Source organism: Emydura macquarii, unplaced genomic scaffold (genome assembly GCF_026122565.2).
Source record: "Emydura macquarii macquarii isolate MOO-44397 ecotype Brisbane River unplaced genomic scaffold, CSIRO-AGI_Emac_v2 contig_2481, whole genome shotgun sequence".
Taxonomy (NCBI): Eukaryota; Metazoa; Chordata; order Testudines; family Chelidae; genus Emydura; species Emydura macquarii.
Genome location: NW_027132618.1, coordinates 3,765,251 through 3,779,536, shown reverse-complemented (window position 1 = coordinate 3,779,536; position 14,286 = coordinate 3,765,251). Strand labels below are relative to the sequence as shown.

At 47.0% G+C, this 14,286-nt stretch overlaps 1 protein-coding gene across 1 annotated transcript in view; it reads right to left on the bottom strand.

Annotated features, from left to right (window-relative positions):
• The window catches only part of ACADM (acyl-CoA dehydrogenase medium chain), a 33,317-nt gene extending 25,554 nt beyond the window's left edge, over positions 1-7,763 (bottom strand). The window contains exons 1-2 of the mRNA XM_067563410.1: positions 7,700-7,763; positions 517-613 (exon numbers count right to left, since the gene is read on the bottom strand). Of these exons, the coding sequence (XP_067419511.1) occupies positions 517-613; positions 7,700-7,723 (121 nt within the window). The 5' untranslated portion in view covers positions 7,724-7,763. The remainder of the gene's footprint in view (positions 1-516; positions 614-7,699) is intronic.
• Positions 7,764-14,286: the final 6,523 nt, after the last annotated feature.

Below are 14,286 nucleotides of genomic sequence, written 5' to 3'. Positions count from 1 at the left end.
ACCCAGCTTACTAGTACTCCGCTTAACACACAGCCCTTGATATATTTATAGTAAAAACAAGAATATGTTTGTTATCAAAGAACAGAGATTCAAATGAAGGGAAGAAAGAATATTGTAAACAAATGGTCACATACAAAACAAAATCATAACATGCCTTCTAGAACCTAAACTTAACTCAAGACATTGCTCGGTTTCCTACAGGATAGCATACCTCAAATCCTTTTCCCAGCATTTTCAACTAGAATGGCTTAGAACCTCTTTTGGGTTTTTTTTTTAAGCCTAAGACGACAGGAATTATAACTTCTAAAAATAACTTTTTAAAAGAAAAATATCGATAAATGACAATAGGGCTTTCAAATAAAAGTGTTTTCTCAACCTGAACTATAGCATCACCATGCACTGCAATAATATGGAAGACATTCCTGAGCTCTGAAGGACAGTTACTTTCTCCAGATTGTAACAAAATTTAGATATAAACTTCTTCGCAACATTTCTTCAGATCTACAGAGCACTTACCAAAACTAAAACCAGCTCCAGGTTTGATTTTATGTGAAGCTTCAGCAGCTTGACTAGACTGCAATCTCCAGCCGCATTGAGCAATGCCTCGAAGCACCTGTTTGAAATAAAAGAATATGAGATTTAACGTGCCCACAATGCAAAGTTTCTTGGCATCTTAAGAAATACCATGTTGGCTCTAGCGAACCTTATCGCACATTAAAATTTAAATACAGACATACATTCATCTCTCTAAAGAAATAATGCACTAAGTGTTGCAAAATAATTTGGTCCTGATCCTGCAATGTGTAGTACATGGGAGACTGCTTGTCTGCATAAAACCCCAGACTTCAATGGGGCTGTGTATGGGTACAGAAGTCCAGCTCTGCACTACATGTTGCAGGATGAGGGCCTTGAAAAAGAAAAAAAAAGTGTAATCTAAGCATTGATTTTTTTTCCTTTTAAATGAATCTTTTACATGTATTTACAACCTTAACACCAGGTTAATATTCTGCCTAGAAATCGGTATTTGCCAGAATACATTGTTTGGAAAATCTCTTAATCTGAGAAATTCATGGAGCATGCATTATTTTGTCTGTTTTGTTTTGTTTTTGTAACAAACTGCCCTAGATGACTAGTGATCTATGGTCACTTTGCAAATCAGCAGAAAATATGGAGCTTATTCTCCTCTCTAATGTTGATCATTAACTTTTTCCTTCTATGCTTTTTATGTTATTTGCTGCTTCTTCAGGTGGTCCAAGCTATATTGTTTATTGTTTGGCATGCTGTGAACAGAAGTACAGTGCTTAACCACCACAAGATTCTATTATGCAATTTCTGTTTAAGACTTATGAGACAGGTCCAACTTTTCTCCAAAGAAGAAATACACAGATTTTTCAGTCCTCCCCCCCCCCTTTTTTTTTTTTTTTGGAGGAGGGAAGGGCGGGGGGAGAAGGGGAAGCAGCAGTGAACTGGATCAAATGAAGTGTACACAGTGTAAATTAATTTGATAAGTCCAGCAAAGTAAGTGTGAGCTGGTTCTCAATTGGTAGTCTAGTGTTCAGACTCTGTAAAAGTCAACAGTTGAGACTTTTAAGAACATACTTTGCAAATAGAATTAAACCCACTGAACATTCCTTTGACAATACAGTTACATATGGAACAAAGAATGTGACCAAATATAAGTTACTTTCAGTACAGCATTTCACCTTCCAAAGAGGTCCATCCCTTTTCTGATTTCAAAGATAAGCTTAATGTAAGACATCATAGTGTTTCAATAAATGACACAATGATGTAATCTTTAAAGACTATATGGTGACATATAGTAGCAAGGATTTTGTTCTGTTTTGGATAAAAGGTCCAATGCTCTCTTGATACGCATAGTAAGAAAAAATATGATTTGTCAGAAACAGAGCCTGGAAACAACATAACTTCCACATAGTACGCAGCTTTAAAACCTTTGATTCATCAAACTAATGCAGAAAATACTACAAGGACTTTATTGGAGACTATGGCAGCCAGTCTTCAAATCTCAGAAATGAAAAAAAGGAGATTGCTGTTTTGACGGTAGAAGCAGCATGATGGAACACAGAACTAGAGCAGCAATCAGACTGGAGATACAAAATGAAGTGCACTGGATCAAATTTTCCATAAAAAATGCCTCCTAATATGCTATGCAGAGTTACAAATTAAAATAGAAGAGGTAGTTAGAGAGCAATTAAGAGATACAAATAAGGAGAAAACTTTTCAGTTTTTTTTTAAAATAGAAGGAAAGTTCTGGAGGCAAGGAGATACAGGAAGACCACTCCACACAGCAAAAGAAGTGGTGAAGCAAGCTATGATACACTTGAATGTTACATAACCACCTTGAAAAGATAAGAAAGCAAGGTATTAATAGTTCACTAATGCATTCCTCTGTAAGAAATGTATTATCTGATTACAGATGTGTAAGTCCTCACTCTTTGAGTAGGAAGTTATGAATTCTCGGACGCTTTACCTATTTGGATAGCATGTTCAGTTAAAATGTGACAAAGAGTTTGTTATCACACAAACAAACACTGAAAATTTTATAGAAAAATTATGCCCTTAATGATGCAAGGGAAGGAATCTCCTTATATCTACTATGAAACAAATGGTGTACTTCACTTTCTTATATTTCTTACTATGTTCCAGATGAGTGCTATGATTATTGATACAGCATATAAAAGACATTTTTAGACAATTTTGCACTAAGTGACAGATCTGAAACACTAAGGGACTTGGCTCCTTCAGATTTTCTTGATTTCAGTGTCACTGACTTGGATGGCATACTTTATTGTTTTTGGAAAGGCTTTTTTTAAACTTTCATTTTGCCAAGAGATTGAAACCATTTTTTTTAATGCAACCCTTGCTGCCATCACTTTTGGGATGCCTTTTGGGATCTAATGGCCTTGTTTAGGCTAGCAAAAGGGATTGAGTTTAAGTTGGGCTTTGCTCCTACCTAGGCTAGAATTCAACAGGCTAAAATTATGCTAAATGTTATGCTAAAGTACCTTGCATCTACAGAAGGAAAAGCAGTCATATTTAGTTTAGACTTACCAAATCTATATTAGCTAAGCCCACCCAACATTCCATCTTTTTCCTAACCAAGACAAAGCTGAGAGTGGAATACTACAATGTGTTTTACGTAGAAATATATCTTCAGTCAGGGCTCGACAAACCCTGGGCGCCAGGTTGCCATGGCGCCTAGAAATTTAATTCTGGCGCCTACTATTTTTCCTGGGGAAGCGGCTGCCATGCTCCGGCCAGGGTGCCACTGCGTCTATGTGGCAGGGCCGGGAAGGGGGGGTGCTGTGGCTGCTGTGCTCCAGCCAGGGCGTCCCGCTGCTGGGCCCACATTGTGTGAGAAGGGTGGGGGGAAGGGACGGGGCCAGGTGGGGAGAGCGGCCACTCCGGCCAAGGTGCTGCTGGGCCCATGTTATGGGAGAGGGGCGGGGCCGGGAGGGGAGCGCTGTGGCTGCCGTGTTCCGGCCAGGGCGCCCTGCCACTGGGCCCACGTTGTGGGAGAGGGGCAGGGGGAAGGGGCGGGGCTGGGAGGGGAGAGTGGCTGCTGTGCTCTGGCCGGGGCGCTGCTGGGCCCACATTGTGGGAGGGGGGCGGGGCCAGGGCCAGGAGGAGAGAGCAGCTGCTGCGCTCTGGTCAGGGCGCCCCGCCACTGGGCCCACGTTGTCTGGCTCCTTAATTTTTGGGCTGGTTCCTAGCTCCAAAGAAAATTTGTCGAGCCCTGCCTTAAGTCAACCCAGGGTATGTCTACACTGTAATTTAAGAGCAGGTTCAGACTCAGGATTGAGCCCAAACCCCTATTCCATCTACACACAAATCTTTCAGATTTGGGCTCGGACCAACTGTTCTAGGACCCTGAGGGGATGGAGGGTCTAAGATATATCAAGCCGTGACCCAGAGTTTGAGCCCTATTGCTTTACAGTATAGACACAGCTCCGCTTGACTTGTGTCGCGGGAGCCTGCTAAAAGTATCCCACAAGCGCATGGGCCAACTTCCTTTGTCCTCTCTATCCCAAAAATCTCCAATCAACTCAGTTGAAAACGAAAACCACTCCCCTTAGGGCAGCAGCAGGTGCCAAGTGAAGACAGTGAAGTCACTCTGTTGCTGAAACCAGTTCCAGAGGAGGCTACGGAACAGGACCTGCAGCAAACCTGGAGAAGACAGAAACTACCCCTGAGCTCAGTAAGTACATTTATTACTACAGTAATGGGAGGGATTTCCACTCAGAGAACCAACCTATTCATGAATGTAGGCTCACGACTGGCAAAAACTCTGGCATCATGAATTCTTCCAGTGCAGCCCATATCCATAAATCAGTTTCTGTGGTCCACAAGGGCCTGTATAACAACGGAGTAGTATCCTTTGCAGTTTATGTACTCATTTGCTCCTTGAGAAGAGCAAACTATGGGCACAAGTCCCATCAATGGCCCTGGCACAGTTAAGAAACCCCATTCTCTCCAAGCCAGCAATTACTTCAGGAATATCTTTTATGCCCGCCACCTTGGGGTAAACTACACGGCTGACTGCCTCAGAAACCGCCGCCACTGCTTTATCCACAGTTGACTTTGCAACATCAAACTGGCTGACAACAGACCTGAGGCAATCTGGGGTAGCCAGCTTCCAGACATTTATAGCAACCCGTGTCTAGATGGCAAGAGCTCTCTCATGCAGATGTCTTTATACTGGAGGGTCAGGGCAAGCTGCTCAAAAAGCTCCAGAAGTGTAGCTTTCTTCATGAGAAAGTTCTGGACTCATTGCTGCTCTGATCATCCCAGATCTACATGACGATGTGATCCCACCAGTCTGTGCTTCTGGTCCTACAGCAGAAGCACTGGTTTATATAGGGAACATAAGCAGCTATGCTCACTATACGGAGCAGCATCAACCAGTGCGAGCTTGCCATGCGAGGGTACTCTTCTTCCTCCTGCTCCATCTTAAAATCTGTCACATGCCTTTGGCGGGTCAGAAAACACTGCCAAAATGTCCACCAGCACCTCACAGAAGCTCCACCCATTTCCTGACAAAGGAGTGAAAGCGCAAGCAAGAAAGTTCTTGAAAAGGTGTCTCCTCCAAGTTGCTAGGCAGGATGTGTTGTTGGTGGGTGGGTCAAACCTCCTTTAATATGCAGGGTGGGCTGTAAAGTTTTCCCAGTGCCCCACACACAGGGCTAGAGAGGCCACATTTCAGTAGTAAGGGAGACTAGGGAGTCTGTGATATGGTTGGTTTGACTTGGGTCTGTGTGCTGCAGTGTGGATGCCTGAGCCTGAGCCCTGACTAGAAAATTGTTAATGCACGGTTAAAAATTAAGGTAGACACTCAAGCCCTAGGTTCTCTACCATGGGTAATTTGATTCAAGCCCTACTAACCCTGGGTTTACACTGCAGTGTAGACATACCCCCAGAGGCTGAAGTTGGTGCAGGACAGAGCAGGCAGCTTATTATATGGCATAGCTTGCTGTAAACACAGGACATCAGTTTTCTATAATCTGCATTTGTTGCCTATTTGCTTTGGGGTGAACATTAAGGTGTTTGATCTGTAAAACACTAAATGGGTTGGAACTTCTGTCCCTGCATGACATTGCTGACTATTGCTGTAGCAGAGATCGTCAAGTTCAGCCACCTCAGCATAAAAGAGTTGCTGCCAGGAGGGGCACTCTGTTTCAGAGTTTATTTATCCTGTTAGTCTGGAATATCTCAATTTGTTGACTATCAGAGTCAGCAGCAAGATCCCTTATTTATCTAGGATTTTAAAGTGGGAGGGCTATAATAAAACGTTGTGTTTATGGTAAAAGGAGACTCATCTCTGAACAAATATTTTCTGTCCTGAAGGTGGTAAGTAGCTGCTAGTTCAATGTAATACATTATACAGAAATAAAGTTCAATTTATTTCCTGATATTTTTAATTTACAGAGAAAGTGATTAGAACCTGGTATAAATTTTTTTACATGCACTATAAATCAAATTAAAATATATAGTGAGACATATATATTTAAGGAGATACCGCCTTGTCAAATATTTTCAAAAATCCAAAACTTTGTTAACTTATTACTGTTCACTTCTATTTAGTCTGAAGCAGAAGTTATATTTATTCTTCTCCACTTCTCCCCCCAGGGATTTAGTCCGTGGACTCCACTATCATTTCCCATACAGCAGAAGAGCCCTAAAGCAATGTAAGACATGTTGGTAAACACTAAACAAAAGACAGAAACAGCATTTTGTAAGTTTAACTCCTGAATTTTTCAAACATTCATCTATTTTACAATGCTGAGGCAGAAACACAGAAAAGGGAAAGGACTTCACATGTCTGCATTTCTTTAACCTCCAGCCCTTCCTCCATTGGGCTTTGCTTTAGAAAGCATTGTCATTTCTAAAAGGTCTAAAATAAAGTTGACATATGATATATTGACTTACAGCCACCAGTGGCTAATGTCTACACTACTCTCCTGGGATTGTTGGAGTGCATCCTCACCAGGAACACTTCCACCGGCCTAAGGGGTAGTGTGGGGAGCTGAGAGCCCCATCTCTCAGCTCCCTGCCGAGAGCCCACAAGCTCCTTGTGGCTCCAGCCACCCACGTGCCAGCTTGCAGCTGGGCTCCTGCCATCCACATCCTGGTGTGCAGCCGGGAGCCGGGCATGGCATACCTGGTCCAGGCTTGCAGCAGCTGTGGCTTCTCATCCTGCTCCCAGCTGGGAGCAGGAACCAGCTGACCTCTTGTCAATAGAGTGGTGAAATTGACCAGAATGACAGCCTCTCCACCACTGTAAGGGGACACACTGACACTGCATCACCCTAGCTATGCCGACAAAAACCCTACACTTCTCAGCTAAGTGGTTTTTGTCGATGTGTGTGTGTGTGTGTGATTGCAGTGTATACACCAGCACTGTTTTGACAAAACTCTCTAGTGTAGGCCAGGCCTCAGAAGAAGTGGAAGAGGCCAGTTGAGTGAAGCTTTCTTGCAGGATTTACTAGCACAAGGTATAGAAGGGGAGTAGAATAACTTGCTCAAACAGGAATGTAAATTCTCTCAGGATGGTGAACACATACACACACACACTACCAGCCTAAGCACCGCTCAGCCCTTTCTTCTCACACTTAGGGACTGATGATAATTCAGTGGGTCCCAGCATCTTCCATGTTTTTCCTCTTATAGTATACCCAGGAGCCCAGCATCCCCCTTCCCTTCCGCCCTCCCGTCCCTTGCCTTAACCCGGCCGTTCCCTCGGCCCTGATATCTGTCTCCTCCTTCAAGATACGGGCTCCCTGCCCCCGCCTGGGCCCCAGAATCCTTTCCTCCTTTCGCGGCCCCCGTTCCTTCGGCCTTAGGCTCGCCTCAGCGCTCTCCGCACCCGCCCGTGAGCCCCACAACACACATTTGCAGGGGCCCCAGCGCCTCACTTCAGGCTCTGACCCTTGCACCGCCCCTCAGAACCGACCGCGGTGTCCGCCTCCGCCTGCCGGAGCCTCAGGGCTGCCCAGTCACCCCCCTTTCCTCAGACCCCTCAGCGCGCCTCCCCTCAGCGCCCCCTTCTCCCGCTGCTGGGATGACCCATGGTCCCCCCCCTGGAGACACCCGCCTCCGGGGCTCTGCGCCCCCCAACCCCATCGCCAGGCCTGTTTCTCTTTCCCCCGTTTCTCTTGTCGGACCACTTGCTCCGCCTCACCCAGCTGACCCTCAGCGCTGACATCTTCTTCACGTGACCAGCGCCCCGTCAGTCCGCTGCCAACTGCGCCTGCGCCGCCGAGCGGCAACAGACAAATATCAACCTGGCCCCGCCCGCCGCGGCCGCCCCGCCCAGGCTGGGAGGGGCGCACGTGGGGCTGGGGGCGGTCTCCGGCCGGTGCTGCTGCTGCTGGTGCTTTGCTGGCTCGGCCGCGAGCCAGCCACTGGGCAGGGGTGAAGGATGAGGCTCGTTGAACAGCTGGGGGGCGGGGCTAGGTCCAAAGGTCCCGTGGCGGTCAAGCGGCTGATGAACTCCCAGCTGAGAGTTCGCGGCCCTGGGGGCCCCGCGGAGCGGTGGCGGGCCGAGGTGCCCGCTCACTTGGGGAGGGACACTGTGGGTAAGGGTCACGTTTATGTGTAGGGCTGGGGAGGCGGAGCCATCTCTCTTCCTATCCCCCACCCCGGCGAGAAAGCTTGGGGTGGGGCTTACCTTTCCGGGGGGTCTGAGCCCCTCTCGCTACCCCCCAAGTGAGTCATGGGGGCGGAGTGCGGGAGAAAGGGACATGGGCCTGCAGAAGCCCCCCTGTGGGGCACTACCGCCGCTGCTGGTGCTGCCGACGGGGAGGGGAGCGGGACACGGACCCGCAGATCCTCCCCCCCACCGCGGGGCGCTGCTGCCGGATGCCAATATATATATGGCCCGATGGCACTGCAGTCCCACCGTACGCCACTGCCTGAGCCTCTCTCCCCTCCACCCCATGGGGCCGACAAAGCCCCACCTGTTTAGGTGGGAAGCTCAGAACAGAACTGCAGCATGACCGCTTCTGGTGCGGAGCTGAGAACAGGTGTGCTTGATACACAGCTCAGACTATCCTGCGCTGGGGAAGGGAACACCTGACTGGAGCAGTTCACAGGTGTCACAGCTATTGTTTCAGGCTGTATCAGGTCCATGGGCTGTTCTCTTTCAGAGCTGAAACTCATGAGATGAATGGGTCACTTACTATGTCTCTGAGCCTGTTGGGGGAAAAGCTGCCTGTGTCCCGGGTAGTGAGGTAGGCTAGCTCTAAATTGTGTTTCCTCTAAGCTTATAGAAACTTTTTTTTTTAATTTAAGAATAAGTGAAATGTATTAATATCAAGAAATTGAACTGTGCACCAGTGTTGGGTGGACCGCTCTGAAATAATGTTACAGCAGATGACAGCCTTGAATGTTAACTCTAGTCCTGTAGTTCAAAAGGTCGCTTTTCTCACTTTGCCCTTGCGAACTGAAGCACGGTGTCACAGAGAACCAAAGACTGAACAATGGCATTTTTAAACTATTTACACTCTTCAAGTCTTAAAATGCAAATACGTTTTCACAATTACATAGTAAAGCAAGATTCACAATATCACAGCTGGGCTCTTGCTTCGCTTTGTTCTTAGATTTCACTGACTGATTGGCAATGCCCCACCCTTTATGTACGTGCCAGGGCATGGCTGATAATGTTCTAGGAGGTTTGAGAAACGTAGGTCTCAGAAAGTCTGGAAGGTTTCATGAGTTTCTACAAAGGTCCAGAATATTCTAGGAGGTTAGTGAAAAATGAATCCACATACAGACAGGGTCGGATTAACTCTCCTGTGGGCTTCAGGCAGAGGGGGCGGGTTGGGGGCTAGCATCCCCAAATGGGCAGTTCACCAGCTACCGGGATTTATTTTTGCGGGGCCCCCCTTAGCCCGAGGCCCTGGGCTGCAGCCCCTAAAGTATTTGCATTAATCCAACCTTGCATATGGAATACCTGAAACATTTTACTTGAAACATTTCATTTTCCCTTTTGTTGCTAACATCAAAAACAGCACTTTGAGCCTGGTGCCTCCCAAGCCCAGCACCTCAGGAGGTTGCCTGCCCCTAAATCTGGCCCCGCCCCTCAGTGACATAGGTTACACCGACATAAGCGCTGATGTGGACAGCCCTATGTTGGCAGGAGAGCTTCTCCCACCGACATAGCTACTACTGCTCACGGAAGTGGTTTTATATGCCAGTGGGAGAGCACATCAACATAGAGCATCTTCACCAGATGCGCTGCAGCACTCTATGTGTAGATAAACCCCTAGTTTAGGAAGATGTAATCCAAGGACAGCAGAATATTCAGAAGGTACTGAAACTGTTTTTGATAAGAATATAAATTACTTGGGTGAATGCTCACTGGGAGGGGAGGGTAAGTAGTGGGTGCAAGAGTAGGTAGTAATAGGGGAAGGGGGCTGAGGTCTGCCACAAAGGATCGATTGGGAAGGGAGATAAATGGGAATGAGTGGTAGGTGAGGCAAGAGGAGTTGGGAAGCTCAGGTAAGGGGGAAGTGGGACGGGTTGGAGAACATGAGGGGTAGCAGAGGAAGTTGGGGGTGGAGGGCTGTCAGAATTAGATTCTCCTCTTCTGTGTGTTTGCTAGGGAGGTCAGGGATCTGAGGGGTCTAAGCCCCTCTCCCTGCTAACTGTGTCTGATCTGAGTGACCCTGCTCATGGAACTTCTGAACTCCTCTCCCTGCAAGCTATGATCTGGGTTGGGGGCACTGAAGGTAATGCAAATGTACACATCTGAAATCCAGAAAATGAATAATTAATATATACGTTCTCCCTGTATGGGTTGGGGGTGAGGTGGCTGGCCAGTGTGTGTGGGGACGGGACCTGGTTTGGACGGGGGGGAGCAGAGTGGGTGGACCTGGGGCATGGCTTCCCAGCCTGACTGAAGTGAAGCAGGGACTGGGCCTTTGAGTCCCAGCTGGAGGGGGGTAGTGCAGCTCAGGATACATAATCAAGGTAGCATGTGACCCCTCTTCCCTCCCCCCTCGCCCCCCACACTCCTCCAGTAAGCTGCTGCCTAAAATATGTCTACTGTGATATTCCCCTCTGCAATTTGGACTGGTGAATTGCTGTGTCACCCCAATCCCCCACTCCTGGAGCCCATCTTACTCTGCTTTGCTGTGTGAACTCAGATCCCTGGGCAAATCATGCACAGTCTCCAGCAAGCAAGTTGCTCCCAACTTAGTGAGTGAGTGCTCCAGGCAAGTCACTCTTTAGATCATGTAACAGAATGACCCCAGTCAATATCCCCCAGTCCCAGATGCAACCCCAGGAACTTCCATCTTACAATGTGCAGTGCTGCCCACTGGACACTGCAAGCTCATAATTGGTTTGTCAATTTTTACAAAGAAGTTGTAATGCACCAGCCTTATCACTCCAAATGGAGTCTCTAACACACCTTAAACAAATGCACTGTTTTAGATAAAACAAATTTATTAAGTACAGACAGATTTTAAGTAATTATAAGTCAGAGGAAAACAAGTCAGACTTGATCAAGAGAAAACAAAAAGCAAAACACATTCTAAACTAAACACTTTCAGCAACCTTATAAATTCAGATGATTCTCATCACAGGCTGGCTGGATTCCTTTCTAGCCGGGCTCCCCCCAGGGTCAGCACTTCAGTTGCTTGGTGGTGTTTGCAGATGGAGGTGGAAGAGAGAGAGAACAGTAAAATGTCTCTCCTTTTAAAAATGTTCCTTCTCCCCTCCTGGGCTTTGCTCCCTCCCCCCCCCCCACTTCAGAGTCAGGTGACAAAGTCTGTGTATGATTCCCTCCATGTCCTGAGTCACTGAGGTCCTTTCTTGATTCATTTGTTGAAGTCTAAGCCAGTCCTTTGTTCCTGGAATGTTGAACTGGATTGTTCTGTTCTATACAAGCCATAATGAGTTGCGAACTACCCCTCTGCTTAGATAGTGTTGCTTGGATATGTTTTAAGCTATGAGACACATCTTTGGGCATATCACATAGCAAAGCCTCATAACCATACACATGACATTGCAACAAACATATTACTATAACAATAATGTTCAGTATGTCATGAGCATTCCAAAAACATGTTACATGACATACTTTGCATGAAACAATACACAATTACACTATAAGGGTAATCATGGGGGGTGCAGTGTGTCACAGTACGCAGCAGCATAGGGCAGGAAATAGCAAGAAGCAATTTCTTACTCATTAATGGCATCTACTATGCCAGCTAATGGCTTAATGGGAAGGGGAGAGGGAGCGGGAAATGTTGGTTGGGGGAGGGCTACATGTTGTGGGGAATGGTGGGGCAGGAGATGAAGAAGATTTCTCTCACATGCTTAAAGTTGTTATAAATGCCATGTAATAAAATGTCATGGTTTTGGGACATAGACCATTGATGAAATTTCTCTCATTGGCACTGTTAGTAACTATGCATTGCAAACATTTCAAAGCAGGATCATTATTCTCATTCTGCTATAACAAAATGTAGAGGAGTGGAAAGGAGCACAGAGGACTCATAGCAACCAGGGAGCCTAGTGGAAAGACCACTGGACTAGGACTATTCCCTAGTCTTGCCACTGGTCTGGTGAGTGACCTTGGGCAAGTAACTTTATTTCTCTGTGCCTCAGTTTCCCATCTGTAAAATGGGTATAACGAGGTAACATTCTTTGAGTGAAAAGTACTATATAAAAGCTAGGTCTTTTGATTGTTACCTGGCCTGCTGGGATTGTTACCTGCCTGCTGGGAAGGCAGCAGGAAGTGATCAGATACCTCTGGAGCTCCTAAAGGCAGGAGGAAGAAAGCTTGTGAGCAACATCCCTGCACTTCTCTGCACCTGCTGTGAAGAAAGCCACATACCCCTGGATCTGCAAGATGCAAACATAATTACTTTATACAAAAATAAAGGGAACAGTGCAGACTGCAACAATTATCAAGGGATATCTCTGCATAGAATGGTTGGCAAGGTACTTGCAGGAGTCCTGCTGAAATGACTCCAAGTTCTTGCTGAGAGAGTTTATCCTGAGAGCCAGTCAGTGGCGTACTGAGGGAGAGGGGTGCTAGGCCCCTGGGCGCCGGCCTGCAGGGGAGGCGCTGGGCTGGCCCTTCACCACGCGCAGGAGGCGGGGGATGCAGAAGGCTCTGAGGGCTGCCCATTAGCACCTCCCCCACCACATGTTGTGGAGGGCTGGCCTGGTGCCTCCCCAGGCTGGGGGTGATGCCACCCCCATCCGACCTGGCACCGGGCTACGGGGCTGCAGTGGGAGAGGTGGGTGCTGCGCAACAGATAAGTGTGGGGGGGCGGGCAGAGCCAAGCCTGTATTTGGGTCTCCTCAGGCGCCCCTCTCCCCTGCAGGTACAGACCTCCAGGGCAACTGGGGAGTAGCGCCAGGACCCCTCCTGCCCTGTGCTGGGGGGGGAGGGGGGAACATGAGGCGTGGGGGGGACTGCAAATGTAGGCTTAGCCCCAGGGTGCTGGACTCCCTCAGTATGCCACTGGAGCCAGTGCAAGTTCAGAGCTGGATGCTCCATAACTGACATGTCCTTCACATTGCGCATCTTGCAAGAAAAAAGCCATGAACAATAGGCACCTCTCTATGTAGCATTCATTGACCTACAAAAGGCCTTTGACACAGTCAGCAGGAGTGGCATATACACAATCCTGTTGAAAATTGGCTGTCCACAAAAAGTGCTCTCCCTATTTAAGGAGTTCTATGAGGGAATGAAGGCAACTATCCAGTATGAAAATGAAACATCATCTAAGTTTAGCACTGATACTGGCATGAAGCAAAGCTGCATCTTAATGCCTACCAGATTTGGCATCTTCTTTTCTATTCTTAAGTATGCTTTCAGAAATGTTCTATCTGGCATACTAATTGAATCAAGGATGGATGGCAGCTTGTTTAACATCAGGTGATTTCAGAGCAAAAGGCATGTCACCCAACTCACGATTCGGGATCTGCTCTTCACAGATGTCACTGTATTCGTCTCTAATTTACCTGATGAATTGCAGATCATGATGAATAAATTATCTGATGCATGTATCAAGTTCGGCATGGTAATCAGTATTAAGAAAACAGGGCACTAACAACCTACCTAAAGTCTGTATCAGTAATGAAGCTTTGGACAATGGGGATCATTTCTGCTATCTTGTCTCAACTTTAACCTGCTCACTTAGCCTAGACACAGAACTTGATGTGAAAATTGGCAAAGCCTCTGTCACCTTTGGCAAACTTACCTCACGCGTCTGGAACAACAAGCTGCTAACTCTGAATACAAAGGTGTCCATTTATCAGGCTTGTGTCCTCAGTACCTTCCTTTACAACTGTGAAAGCTGGGTCACGTACTTGAAGCAGGAGTGGAGATTCAACAGATTCCACCTTTGCTGTCTCAAGAAAAATCCTTGGAGTTACTTGGGACCAACAGATCACCAATAACAAGATACTTGAGAGAACCAGCCTACAGTCTATGAAGATTATGCTGAATGCACGCAGGCTTTGATGGCTGGGACACATGGAGTGCATGCCTCAAGATTGTCTGCCAAAGATTGTGCTCTATGGCCAACTCAAGAACTACCTGAGATGCAGGGGAAGGCCAAAGATCTGATACAGCGACAAGGTGAAGCAGGGTCTCAAGAAATTTAGCACTCCCACTGACAACTGGGAGAGCCCTGCCCACAATCACTCACTCTAGAGAAGCCGAGTCAAGGCTGGTGCAGTCATTGCGGACAATAGACTGCGAGGGAGGTTCTGGAATCCCCATCATTGCAGGTTTTTAAG